Source organism: Ornithorhynchus anatinus, chromosome 3 (genome assembly GCF_004115215.2).
Source record: "Ornithorhynchus anatinus isolate Pmale09 chromosome 3, mOrnAna1.pri.v4, whole genome shotgun sequence".
Taxonomy (NCBI): domain Eukaryota; kingdom Metazoa; phylum Chordata; class Mammalia; order Monotremata; family Ornithorhynchidae; genus Ornithorhynchus; species Ornithorhynchus anatinus.
The window spans coordinates 125,916,345-125,930,825 of record NC_041730.1 but is presented as its reverse complement, the minus strand read 5'-3'; the positions used below and the strand labels follow the sequence as shown (position 1 = coordinate 125,930,825).

At 46.5% G+C, this 14,481-nt stretch overlaps 1 protein-coding gene across 1 annotated transcript in view; it reads right to left on the bottom strand.

The window, feature by feature from the left end:
- TLL2 (tolloid like 2) overlaps positions 1-14,481 on the bottom strand; it is a gene marked incomplete at its 5' end in the record, with an annotated part of 194,141 nt that overhangs the window by 45,306 nt on the left and 134,354 nt on the right. Inside the window, 2 exons of the mRNA XM_029059893.1 lie at positions 999-1,114; positions 2,654-2,778. Of these exons, the coding sequence (XP_028915726.1) occupies positions 999-1,114; positions 2,654-2,778 (241 nt within the window). The remainder of the gene's footprint in view (positions 1-998; positions 1,115-2,653; positions 2,779-14,481) is intronic.

Genomic DNA, 14,481 nt, shown 5'->3' with positions numbered 1-14,481 from the left:
CTCATATCAGGCAGATAATTGCTCTCCCCCACTGGAAAACCTTATTGAAGGTACATCTCCTCCAAGAAGACTTCCTTGACTTAGCCTTCCTCTCTTCTTCTTCCACTCCCTTCTGCGCTGCTCTTACTTGCTCCTTCATTCATCCTCCCTCCCATCTCCACATTATATATATACATATATATATATATATATCTGTCATTTATTTATTTATCTATTTATATTAATGTCTGTCTTCCCCTCTAGCCTCTGAACTCATTGTGGGCAGGAATGTGCCTGCTGTTACACTATTCTCTCCCAAGTGCCTAGTATAGTGCTTTGCATACAGTAAGCCCTCAATAAATATGATTGAATGAATGAATTAGTACAGTGCTCTGCCCACAGAAGTGCTCAAAAATACCATAATTGATTGATTGATTCTGGTCATTCAATGCAATACAATACCAGGTCTACTGTTTTGTATTCTCCCAAGTGCTTAGTACAGTGGTCTGAAAACAATAAGTGGCCATAAGTACCACTGATGGATTGGTTCTAGCAGTTCAGTGCAATACATTATCAGGTCTCTTGTTTTGTACTTTCCCAAGTGCTTAGTACAGTGCTCTGCCCACAGTAAGTGCTCAATAACTACTGCTGATTGATTGATTGAGCCCTTTGGGAGAGTCAGTAGGCATGTTCCATGCTCAAGGGACCCCTCAAAGATCTTGGATTTGTCCAAGTTCACCCAGAAAGCATGTGGCAGAGCTAGGATTAGAACTCAGGTCTCCTGACCTATGCTTTTTCCACTAGGTCATGGTGCTTCTTTGTTTGCACTGAGAGAGTCCTGTTTTCTAGATATCTGGGGAGACCTCAGGTCTCTGTTTTGTCATCAAAAAGCCCCTCATTCATTCAATTGTATTTATTGAGAGCTTACTGTGTGCAGAGCACTGTACTAAACGCTTGATCCTCATCACCCCACCCAGCCTGAATTACATGCACTGAATCCCAGGACCTTCCAGACCTACCTTCTCCCCTGGGGTAACCGATATCCTCCAGACACAGTGGGAATACGAAGGGTAGCCATTTGGAAAACCAGGAGCGGAAAAATTTCCTGTCGTGTCCTGCAGGGTCTCCCCACATGCTGCTCAATGAAAACAACAGACAGTGAGTCATTTCTTGTGGTCCACGGCTTGAGGGAAAGGGACTTTTCTATAGCAATAGAGAATGTGAATGATCTAAACAATTTAAGAGTTGGAGACCCTTTAAGCAAATTAGATGGACTTAGCCAAATTTCCAAAGTCCAGTAATGGGCTAGGGAAGATTCCAATCACCTATCTGGGTTTATTTAGTACCTTTCTTTGGAGGAGATCAAAGCCCTAGCTACACATTATCTCACTAATCCTTGTACTATATGCCACTCTATGCCAGGATTAGGAAAGAGACACAACAAAATCGCAATTATTCAAGGTAATGGGGGGAGAGGGAGAGAGCACACAGCAGTGTAATTAAAATCTACAGAAATCTACAGGGCCAAAACTTCATTCTAGCCATTCTAGCTTCATTCATTCTAGCTTCCTCCTATCGGGACAGTGAACTAATCTGAGTTTCACCTACTTGCTTCCATCAACCTCTGGTGAAGAAGATGAGGATGAGAAGAGAAAAGGGGCTTAGGTAACAAGGGACAAGTGGAGGAGGAAAAAGAGGAGGAGAAGCAGGGGACCTGAATAAATCACAAACTAGGAAATTCATCCAGGGAAAATCAAGAGTGGATTAATAATCAAGGGAAGCATCGAGGTCTCCTGGAAAGAGCATGGGCCTGGGTGTCAGAAGACCTGGGTTCTAATCCCAGATCCGCCAACTGCGGGCCGTATGACCTTCGGCAAGTCACTAAACTTCCCTGTGCCTCAGTTTCTTCATCTGTTAAATGGGGACTTTAGAGTGGTGAAGAGCTGACTGTCACTACAGGGAAATGAGGAAGAACGGCAAGAGATGAGCCATCCACAGCATCTTACCCCTTCACTGCCAGGCCCGGAAAGAATTACTCCCATCAGCAAGCTCGAGCAAAGATTCCTTAGGAATTACTTAGCATTTACCCTGAACAATTAGCACTAATCTGCAGGAACGTGTACAGTTTTGTGGAGCTGGAGGGTGTTTACCAGCAAATGCTATTAAGTTCCCATTAAAATCAGAGATGTTATGTGATATTTATGCCCTGCAGTTCAACCCTAACAAATTCCCAGGTGGCTAATGGTTGGGAATATGCTGAAATCCCGGCATTTTCCCAGGGGAATGAGCCCTGGGTTATCCTGGATCCCCTCCCCTCCCCCCCCCAAACAGAGCCTTTCTTCTGGACATGCTGCTCATCCAGCCCTCTCCCACTCTGCCCAGACCACGGTTTGACAGTGGAACAAGCAACCTCTGCAGGTTAAGCATTCCTGCCTGCCCCAGAAACTTGCAAATCCAAACACAATCCCAGCCTGTCAGTAAATGGACGTAAAAACAATCAGTGGAAACCCCAACACTGAAAACTTAAGCTGGCAATGAAGCAGGGGTTGGGGGGATGGCCTTGGAATTCTTTCATCAAAGGAAACATTATCCCAGAGCGCTCGAATTTCATTTGGCTGCTGATAAGCAGGGTGTTTGTGAGATGCTGGAAGCCATTTGAGATAGCTGTGTTTACCTGGGCACTTGTAGAGTTTTCTGGCCTGGGCTATGTCTCCCTCGCTCAGCCGGACACGCTGACCGATCGTTGGCCGGACACCGTTGTCATCTCTGCGGGGAAGGATCGTGTCTAAGAAGACCCCTCTGAGGGAAGAGGAGAGTCCGGGAGGACCAGTAAGCCAAAGAGACTGAGAGGTCGTTGAGACAGAGAGAGATATAGGCCCTGTGCCCTGCCCTCCCTGCATTCCCAGCTCTGCTCCTAATAAATAATAATAATCATTATGGTATTTGTTAAGCATTTACTATGTGCCAAGCACTGTTCTAAGCTCTGGGGTAGATACAAGGTCATTAGGTTACACAGTCCCTGTCCCACCTGAGGCTCACACTCTTAATCCCCATTTTCCAGATGAGGCAACTGAGGCACAGAGAAGTAACGCAACTTGCCCAAGGTCACACAGCAGACAAATGGGCCTGCCCTGCCCTCATTCCCACCCTGCCCTCCACTGGTGCTCCCTCAGGAGGCATCGAGGCTTTCTGAAAGGGGCTACACCGTGATGTCGTGTGACACCTGGTCCGTGTCGAAGAGCTGTCTCCTCGCTTCCAGACAGGAAGGCAACACTGCCGAGTTTGGAAAATCTTCCTCGGGTCTAATGGAGGCTGTTAAGAGCCACTGGGTCAATGGGAAAGGGGTTATTTAGTAAGAGACATTCGTGGCGATAGGGATTACCTCAGAGCTCGGGCTTCCACCACAACCAGAGGCTCAGAGGTTCAGAGGCACCACCAGAGAGACTGTCGGGGAGGATGGAATGGAGAGCTGACTCTCGCAGGCTTAGCTGCCCTTCAGACTTTGCTCAGCTCAGAGTGTGGGGTGCCAAGGAAAGCAGGGTGATCCCCTTGAGAAGGAGAAGGGGACGAGGATCTGTGTGTGTGTGTGTGTGTATAAAGAATAATAATAGACTTTGTTAAAGGCTTACTATATTTCGGGCACTGTACTAAGCACTAGGGTAGAGACAAAATACAGTTAGGACTCACAGTCTTACTCCCTATTTTACGGATGAGGGAACTGAGACACAGAGGAAGTGAAATGACTTGCCCAAGGTCACACAGCAGACAAGTGTTGCAGGCTGGATTAGAACCCAGTCCTTTTGACTCCCAGGCCCGTGCTCTATCCATTAGGCAACACTGCTTCTCCACATACAAATGCACATGATAGCCTGGATCCCCTCTTCACCCGCAAGTGAAGATGCAGGGCTGGAGCCTCAACCAGATACCTAAACCAGGCTCAGACCAATTTATTCAATAATAATAATAATAGTAATGTGTGGTATTTGTTAAGCACTTACTATATGCCAAGCACTGTTCTAAGTAGTAGGGTAGATACAAGGTACTCAGGTTGGACACAGTCCCTGTCCTACATGGGGCTCACAGTCTTAATCCCCATTTTACAGATGAGGTAACTGAGGCACTGAGAAGTGAAGTGACTTGCTCAAGGTCACACAGAAGACATGTGGACACCCAGGATTAGAACACACATCCTCTGAGTCCCAGGCCCATGCTCTTTTCACTAGACCATGCTTCTTCCCCATGACCATGCTGTTTCTTATTCTGTACACTAGACTAAGTGCTTGGGAGAGTCCAATAGAGTAAGTAGATTCAATTCATTCATTCAATTGTATTTATTGAGCGCTTATTATGTGCAGAGCACTGTACTGAGTGTTTGGAAAGTACAATTCGGCAAGAGAGAGAGACAAGCCTTACCCAACAACGGGATCACACTCTAGAAGGGGGAGACAGACAACAAAACAAAACAAGTAGACAGGCATCAATTTCTGCCCTCCAAGGGCTTGCAGTCTTGTGGGGGAGACGAGACTAAAATGAAATAAAATAAAAGCAACCAAGTATAAAAATATGTACATAAGTGCTAAGGATGGGAGGAGAAGTACCTAGGCCCTAAGAGGGTAGAAACTCAGGGTCCACTCCAGTGATTTACACTTGTGGGGACAGGAGGTCTCAGTGGAGTCAGAATAAGGCTAATTATATCTGTAATTCATTTATTACAGCCATAATTTATTATATCTGTAATTTATTTCTATTAATATTTTTCCCCCTCTAGACTGTAAGTTCACTGTGAGAAGGGAATGTGACTACCAACTCTGTTGTATTTTACTCTCCCAAGTGCTTAGTACAGTGCTCTGCACACAGTGCTCTGCACACAGTGCTCTACACAGGGAATGTGTATGCTATTTTAACTGTACTCTCCCTTGCTCTGTACATAGTAAATGCTCAATAAATACAATAGATTAATTAAGAGTCATTGGCGCCCTGCTTCAGATAGCTTCTGACTGGACAGGAGAGCGCCTGGCTGCTAGCACTTGCTTCGCCAGGTTCTTCCTGCAGGTCTTTGGAGTGGGAGGGGTGGGTAGGAGGACTGAGGGGAGAGAGGGGAAGGGGTTGGAAGAATTCATTCATTCAGTTGGATTTATTGAGCACTTACTGTGTGTAGAGCACTGTACTAAGCGCTTGGAAAGTACAATTCGGCAACAGAGAGAGACAAGCCTTACCCAACAACGGGCTCACAGTCTAGAAGGGGGGGGAAAGAAATCAAAACAAGTATACAGGCTTCAATAGCATCTTCCACCCCTTGGCTTGGGCAAATCACTTCACCATTTCCTCCCAAAAAGCATGCAACTTGATTTGAGTTGAGGCTTTGAGGTTCCAGGAAACAACCAGGAAGGGAAGCAACTTGGCCTAGTGGATGAAGGGCGGGCCTGGCAGCCAGGAGACTTGGGCTCTAATCCCGGATTCACCACTTGCCTGCTCTTTGACCTTGGGCAAGTCACTTCTTTCCTTCATTCATTCAATTATATTAATGGAGTGCCTACAGTATGCAGAGCACAGTAGTAAGAGCTTCGGATAGTATAACAGTTAATTCTCTTCTCTGTGCCTTGGTGTCCTCAACTGTAAAATGGGAATGCAATACCTGTTCGCCCTCCAACTAAGACTGTGATCCCCATGTGGGGACAGGGATTGTGTCTGACCTGGTTAACTTGTACCTACCCCAGTGCACAGAGCAGTGCTTGGCACATAGTAAGTGCTTAACAAATAGCAAAAAATAAAGAAAATCTAATCTGCAATGGACGGTACAATTTTCCAGGACAAATTTCTTGAATTAAAAACCCATCCAAAAGACTCGACAGATAATTAGCTGAATTTCTCTTTGAATGAAAAGCTTGAATTTTGGGTCTTGGAAGGTGGAAGAGTGATAATACAGAGAAAGAAGCTCAGAGATTCCATCTCACCTTCTTCCTGGTTCCTCGGATCTAACTCGGAAGGCCCTTTTCTAATTCAGAAACAGAGTCCTAAATCCAAACCTAAATCTCCCAAGGTTAAACCTCCAATGAAAGTGCTCACAAAGGCAGCTATTAGCTAGATTGGATGACTTTATGAACCAGACCAACAAAGCTGGACTGAAATTCATAACTCACATAAGAGTTGCAAACTTCTCGTGTTTGCAGGAGAGCAAAGTGGGGAGGGACTTTGGGTAGGGGGTGAGGGTTGAGAAGAGAACAGGCTTCAAAGTGCTCAGAAATCAGAAAGCCACCATTTGGGAACTTCTCTATCCTGACTGGGTAGACCACAGGCCTGGGAGGCAAGAGGACCTGGGTTCTAAACCCTTATCTGCCACTTGCCTGCTGTGGGACCTTGGGTAACTCATTTCACTTCTCTGTGCCTCAGTTACCTCAGCTGTAAAATGGAGATTAAGACTGTGAACCCTATGTCGACCCCTGGGCCACGTCCTCCCGCGGTCCTGGAATGCCCTCCCTCCTCACCTCCGCCAAACTGATTCTCTTCCCCTCTTCAAAACCCTACTTGAAACTCACCTCCTCCAAGAGGCCTTCCCAGACTGAGCTCCTCTTCTCCCTCTACTCCCTCTGCCACCCCCCCCTTACCTCTCCGCAGCCAAACCCTCTTTTTCCCCTTCTCCCTCTGCTCCTCCACCTCTCCCTTCCCATCTCCACAGCACTGTACTCGTCCGCTCAACTGTATATATTTCCATTACCCTATTTATTTTGTTAATGAATTGTACATCGCCTTGATTCTAATTAGTTGCCATTGTTTTTACGAGATGTTCTTCCTCTCGACTCGATTTATTGCCATTGTTCTTGTCTGTCCATCTCCCCCGATTAGACCGTAAGCCCGTCAAACGGCAGGGACTGTCTCTATCTGTTGCCGACTTGTTCATCCCAAGCGCTTAGTACAGTGCTCTGCACATAGTAAGCGCTCAATAAACAATATTGAATCAATGAATGTGGGGCAGGGACTGTGTCCAACCTGATTAGCTTGTATCTAACCCAGTGCTTGACATAAAGTAAGTGCTTATCAAATACCATCTCTTCTTCTGATTGGAAATGCTCAGATCTTGGCAAAGGCCTATGGGGTGAGCAAGACTCAGAGAGCTGTTCAGAGCCCACTTCCCCCTTTGTCTCCATGGAGTGGACACCTATGGCTCACAGCCTACTATCAGCTGATCAAGTGCTTGGGACTCATAGGGTCACTCAGCTTGGCGTAGTGGGCCTGGGATTCAGGAGGTCATGGGTTCTAATCCCAGCTCCTCCACTTACCTGCTTTGTGACCTTGGGCATTTCACTGCTTCTCTATGCCTCAGTTACCTCATCTGTAAAAATGGGGATTGAGACTGAGCCCCACAGGGTACAGGAACTGTGTCCAACCTTATTTCCTTGTATCCACTCCAGAGCTTAGTACAGTGCCTGGCATGTGGCAAGCATTTAACAAATACCATAATTATTACTAATTAGTATGATTATTAATATTGGATCTGCCTCTTGTGTGCTGTGTGACCTTGGGCAAGTCACTCACTTCTCTGTGCCTCAGTTATCTGTAAAGTAGGGATTGAGGCTGTGAGCCCCATGTGGGACAGGGACTGTGTCCAACCCCATTTGCTTGTAAGCAACCCAGTACGTAGTACACTGCTTGGTACATAGTAAGCACTGAAGTGCCATTATTATTATTGTTATTATTAGCAAGGGGGCTGCTACAGTAATAAAGGTGGGTTAGGATAAGTGATTGGATTAACGTGGTAACAGTTTGGTTGGAGAGGAAAGGGTGGATTTGAGTGATTTTGTGAAGTTACATCTGACGGGATTTGGTGACAGACTGAATATGTGGGCTGAATGAGAGAGATGAGTTGAGGATAATGCCAAGGTTATTGGTTTGCAAAACTGGAGGGATAGTGGTGAAGTCAAGGGGAGGACACGATTTGGGTGGGAAGATAAAGGGTTTTGTTTTGGATATGTTAAGTTTGAGGACTCAGTGGGATATCCAAGTTGAGATGTAAAGGCAGGAGAAAATATGAGGCTGCAAAGAAGGAGAGAGATCAGGGTTGGAAATGTAGATTAGGGAATCATCCACACAGAAGTAGGTGGTTGAAGCCATGGGAGCGAATAACTTCTTCAAGGGAGAGGGTGTAGAGGGAGGATAGAAGGAGACCCAGGGTGGGAGGCAGAGGAGCAACCCTTGAAAGAGACTGAGGATGAGTTGCCAGAGAGATAGGAGGAGAACCAGGAGAGGACATTATCAGTGAAGCCAAGGTTGGATAGTGTTTCCAGGAGAAGGGGGTGGTCCACGGTGTCTAAGGCAGCTGAGAGGTCGAGGAGGATTAGGATGGGGTAGAGGCTGTTCGATTCGACAAGAAGGAGATCAATGGTGACCTTTGAGAGGGCAGTTTTGAAGAAGTAAAGGTGGAGGAAGCTGGATTAGAAAGGGTCAAGGAGAGAAGCCAGGTAGCAGCTCCTTTTTGAAATAGTCTCATCTTGGTGGGTCCATCAGCTGACTTTGCCCCAGTGGAGTTTTAGGGACATCCTCTTTGCTAGGAGATAGCTAGCATCAAGGTATCAAGCATCATGGGAAGCAGCGTGGCCTAATGGAAAGAGCTCGGGCCTGGGAGTCCGAGGACCTGGGTTCTAATCCTGCCTCTCTCAATTGCTTGCTGTATGACTGTGGGTAAGCCACTTAAATTCTCTGTGCCTCAGTTTCCTCAACTGTAAAATGGGAATTAAATTCCTGTTATCCCTCCTACTTAGTGAGCCCCATGCAGAAAAGGGACTGTGGCTGAACTAATTAACACACAACTATCCCAGTGCTTAGAACAGTGTTTGACACATAGTAAGCACTTAACACATACCTTAAAAAAAGCACTAATGCTCTCCCTCCAGTGGGAAACCAAGGTAAATATGGGACTCAGCGCTCAAGTGGACTTTCAGTACTGAGAGATCAGGTACAAGAGCTAGCATGGCCTAGTGGAAAGAGTATGGGCCTGGGAATCAAAGGACCTGGGTTCTACTCCCAGCTCCGCCATCTGTCTCTTGTGTGACCTTGGGCAAGTGATTGAGCCTCTGTTTCCTCATCTGTAAAATGGGGATTGAGTGTGGGATGTAGCCTAGGTCCAATCTGATTAGCTTGTAAGTACTCCAGCATTTAGTACACTGCCTGGCATATAGTAGCACTAGTAACAAATACCATAAAAAAACTTGGAGAATCATAAATCTCTATACACACAGAAGCCCAAGTACAAATACCATATTTCCTTCCCAACAATCATCTGCCATGCAGACATTTTATATTTCACAGGCTAATTTAAAGCTAATCGGTATACCAAAACGTCAGCCTCAGTCCCTAAATCTGAACCACGAATCTTCATTTATGTTACACCTTCCTTCTATGCTTTATTGGAACTTGTGGCACATGTATTTTTTAATTCATATGTTCCTGACCTTTTTTCAAATTCAGAAATTTTAATTCGCAAAACAACCTGGGCGTGAGCAATCTGAGCTTGGTTTCTAAGGGGAAGATGTTTGTTATGGAATTATATTCACAGATGGTCCAAGAGCCCTAGTAACTCTAACTGCCCCCCTTCTTTCTGACAGCTGCTACCCTTTCCTCATTTTACCCAGGCCTCAGGAACAAACCTCAGGCAGCAGCCGAGGTCTCGGTCCCATGAGAAACAGAGTGGCTTAAGTGGAAAGAACCCGGGCCTGGGAGTCAGAGGGTCTGAGTTCTAATCCCTGCTTTTCCACTTGTCTGCTGTGTGACTTTGGGCAAGTCATTTAACTTCCCGGTGCCATAATTACCTCATCTGCAAAATGGGATTTAACACTGCAAACTCCATGTGGGACAAGGACTCTATCCAACCTGACTTTCTTGTATCTACCCCAGTGCTAGTAAAAAAATACCATAAAAAATCCCCCCCAAAAAAGTACAAGAGAAACAGTAGGAGCAGCATGATCCAGTGGGAAGAGAACCGGCCTGGGAGTCAGAGCACCTGGGTTCTAATCCCAGCTCTGCCACTTGTCTGCTGCATGGCCTTGGGTTAACTACTTAGATTCTCTGTGCCGCAGTTACCTCCTCCATAAAATGAAGCTTTGGCTTGAAAGCTCTCCATCACCTTGCCCTCTCCTACCTCACCTCCCTTCTCTCCATCTACAGCCCACCCCACACACTCCGCTTCTCTGCCGCTAACCTCCTCTCTGTGCCTCGTTCCTGCCTGTCCCACCATCGACAACTGGCCCACGTCCACCTCTGACCTGGAATGCTCTCCCTCCTCACATCCACCAAACTCTCTTCCACTCTTCAAAGCTCACCTCCTCCAGGAGGACTTCCCAGACTGAGCCTTCCCTTTCCCTCTGCTCCCCCTCCCCTCCCCATTCCCCCGACTCCCTCCCTCTGCTCTACCCCCTTCCCCTCCCCGCAGCACTTGTATATATTTGTACATGTTTATTGCTCTATTTTATTAATGATGTGCATTTATCTATGGTATTATTATTATTATTATTATCCTGCAGCTTCTTGATTTAGTCTGGCCGCCTACCACACTCCTTTCTAACTCCAAAGCAGTAGAAATTGGTAAGCAATAAGTGCCAAGCACTGTGTTGACCATCCCTCCCTGGTGGACCCCCACCCACCAAATGACAGAGCTTCATTCCCCTCCCTAATCCTTTGGCAAGTTTGGGGGTGGCTCAGTGGAAAGAGCATGTGTTTGGGAGCCAGAAGTCATGGGTTCAAATCCTAACTCTGCCACCTGTAAGCTGTGTGACTTTGGGCAAGTCACTTTACTTCTCTGTGCCTCAGCTCCCTCATCTGTAAAATGGGGATGAAGACTGTGAGCCCCAAGTGGGACAACCTAATCACCCTGTATCTACCCCAGTGCTTAGAAGAGTGCTCTGCACATAGTAAGCACTTAAATACCAACATTGTTATTATTATTATTATCCTAACAGCCCCCGGAAATGGATTCTAAATGCTACCAGAAAATTCTGCAAGGATCCAGGAGTCTTTAAGTAAAAATAATTGTGGTATTTGTTAAACTTTTACCTTGGGACAGATGCTGTACTAACAATAATAATAATAATAATGTTGGTATTTGTTAAGCGCTTACTATGTGCCGAGCACTGTTCTAAGCGCTGGGGTAGACATAGGGGAATCAGGTTGTCCCACGTGGGGCTCACAGTCTTAATCCCCATTTTACAGATGAGGGAACTGAAGCACACAGAAGTTAAGTGACTTGCCCACAGTCACACAGCCAACAAGTGGCAGAGCTGGGATTTGAACTCATGAGCCCTGACTCCAAAGCCCGTGCTCTTTCCACTGAGCCACGCTGCTTCTCTAAGCACTGGAGTAGATAAAAGGTCACTGGGACAGAGTCCCTGTCCCACATAGGGCTCACAGTCTTAACCCCTATTTTACAGATGAGGGAATTGAGGCACAGAGAAGTGAAGTGATTTGCCCAAGGACACAGAGAAGACAAGTGGCAGAGCATGGATTAGAACTCATGGATTAGACCTTCTGACACCTAGGCCTGTGCTCTACCCACTGGGCTACACTGAGGAGAGAGGACCTGGCCAGCTCTGAAAATACCTGCCCCTGTGAAATGGGAAACAACGTGCCTTGGTGGAAAGAATGCACACCTGGAAATCAGGAGATCTGGCTTCTAATCCCACACAGCTCTGCCATTTGCCTACTGTGTGACTTTGGAAACCCCATAACATCTCTGTGCCTCAGTTTCCTCAATTGTAAAATGGATAATGAACACCTCCTGATTAGGCTGTGAGCCCAATGTGAGACAGGGACTGTGTCTAAGCTGATTATATCGGCACATAATGAGCACTTATCAACTAACACGATTATTATTATTCCTGGGTTTTGGCCCCAAAACGAGGCAGTAGGTCCATGATAGAGCACATGGATCCTTATAGTATCATCACCAACATCAATAGTATTTATTGAGCACTTACTGTGTGAGGAGCACTGTACTCAGAGCTTGGGAGAGTACAACAGAATTGGTAGGCTTATTCCCTGCTTTCAATGACTTTTAAGTCTAGACCTTAAAACTTAAAGTTTATATAGCTATAAATGTATATACATATATTTATATATAATTGGAGATATGTACAAAAGTGCTGTGGGCTTGAGGACTGGGGGGATTTCAAATGCCTAAAGATCAAAATTCACCTGTGCTTGGCAGCAGCGGCATGGGAAGAGAGTTGAGGGCGGAGACTCGAGTTTACTGCGTGGAAGGAGGCAGTGGTAAACCACTTCCATATTTTTACCAAGAAAACTCTGCGAATACACTACCACAGCGATTGCAGATGGCAGTGGGGCACTTTGAGAGATGTGTGTATGGAGTCGCTATGGGTCGCAGATGACTCAACAGCATAAGACAAGACCAAGATCACAGATCCAAGAGCACAGATGACACAAAAGTGAGAGGTAGCCGGAGAAAAGAGGGCTTTCTCAGGGAAGATCTCTTGGAAGAGATGAGACTTTACTAAGCATTTGAAGGTGAAGAGAGTGGCATATATGGAGGAGGAGGAGGAAGTTCCAGGCTAGGGGAGAACATGGGAAAGGGGCCAGTGGGTGAGATAGATGAGATAGGGGCACTGTAAGTAAGCTCATGCTTAGAGGAGTGAGGTAATAATAATGTTGGTATTTGTTAAGCGCTTACTATGTGCCGAGCACTGTTCTAAGCGCTGGGGGAGACACAGGGGAATCAGGTTGTCCCACATGGGGCTCACAGTCTTAATCCCCATTTTACAGATGAGGTAACTGAGGCACCGAGAAGTGAAGTGACTTGCCCAAAGTCACACAGCTGACAAGTGGCCGAGCCGGGATTCAAACCCATGACCTCTGACTCCAAAGCCCGTGCTCTTTCCACTGAGCCACGCTGGAGGTGCGCAGGATGGACTGAGTCAGAAATCCGTGATATAAGGCAGGATTTGTTGTTGTCTTATGCAGTCATGTCCGACCCATAGACACACCATGGACACATCTCTCCCGGAATGTCCCACTTCCATCTGCAATCGCTGTGGTAGTGCATCCATAGCGTTTTCTTGGTAAAAATATGGAAGTGGTTTACCATTGCCTCCTTCCGCACAGAAAACACGCGTCTCTGCCCTCAAATCTCTTCCCATGCTGCTATTGCTCAGCACAGGGCAGTTTTGACTTGTAGCAGATTGCCTTCCACTCACTAGCCACTGCCCAAGCTAGGAATGGAATGGGTATGCCTCTGCTTGACTCTCCCTCCTGAAGATGTGACTGGTAGACTACTGAAAACTCTCCAGGAGTGACACTGAGAGTGGGTAAGGCAGGATGGGGAGAGCTTATAGGGTACTTTAAAGCTAATAGTAAAGGCTTTCTATTTGACACTGAAGTGGATGGGCCACCACTGCAGATTCTTGAGGAATAGGGTGATGTGGACTTCACATTTTTTAGAAAAACCATCTGTACAGCAGAGTGAAGTTTGGACTGGAGTGCAGAGAGCCAGGAGGCAGGGAGGTCAGCATGGAAGCTGATGCAGAATATGGAATTTGTGTTGCCCAACATCCAGCAAATTTAATGTTTTAATTGTTTAAATGGCATTTGTTAAGCATTTACTATGTGACAAGCACTGTACCAAGCCCTCGGGTAAATATAAGAAAATCAAGTTAGACACAGTCCATGTACTACATAGTAATAATGATAATTATGGTATTTGTTAAATGCTTACTATGTGCCAGGCACTGTATTAAACCCTAGGGTGGATACAAGCAAATCAGGTTGGACACAGTCCCTGTCCCACATGAGGCTCACAGTCTCAATCCCCATTTTACAGATGAGTTAATTGAGGCACAGAGAAGTAAAGTGACTTGCCCAAGGTCACACAGCAGACAACTGGCAGAGCCGGAATTAGAATCCACAACTTTCTGACTCCCAGACCCATGCCCTATCCACTATAATACGCTGCTTCTCATGGGGTTCACAATGTTAAACCCATTTTGCAGATGACGTAATTGAGACTCAGAGAAGTTAAGTGCCTTACCCAAGTTAAATGACTTGACAGCAGGCAAGTGGAGAAGCCAGGATTGGAACCCAGATCCTCTGCCTCCCAGGCCTATGCTTTAACCACCTGCTTCTCCAACAAACATCCCCCGCCTCCTAACACACCCAGGCTGAGAACCTATGAAAGGAAAACTAGAAATGGAAATGGCTAGAAGCAGCCCTATCTCACAGTCCAGTGCTCAGCGCTGGGCTTCCCTCCCCATCACTTCCTGGACAGTCAGGAGGGGCAGGGCAGCAACAAACCATCCACCGTGTAAACCAGTGGAATAACATAATCCCCCTTTTGTGCCTGACAATTCTTTCCGTTTACATTCTGCCGGATTCTGGGAGGGCTTGGCCGGTACCCCAAGGGGAGAAACGAATCCTCTCAGAGCCATTCGACGCCAAGGAATCGCCGCTCCCGAGGTCTGTCTCCCCCCACTCCCTGCCGGAGTTTCGCTCCACTAAGCCCCAAAG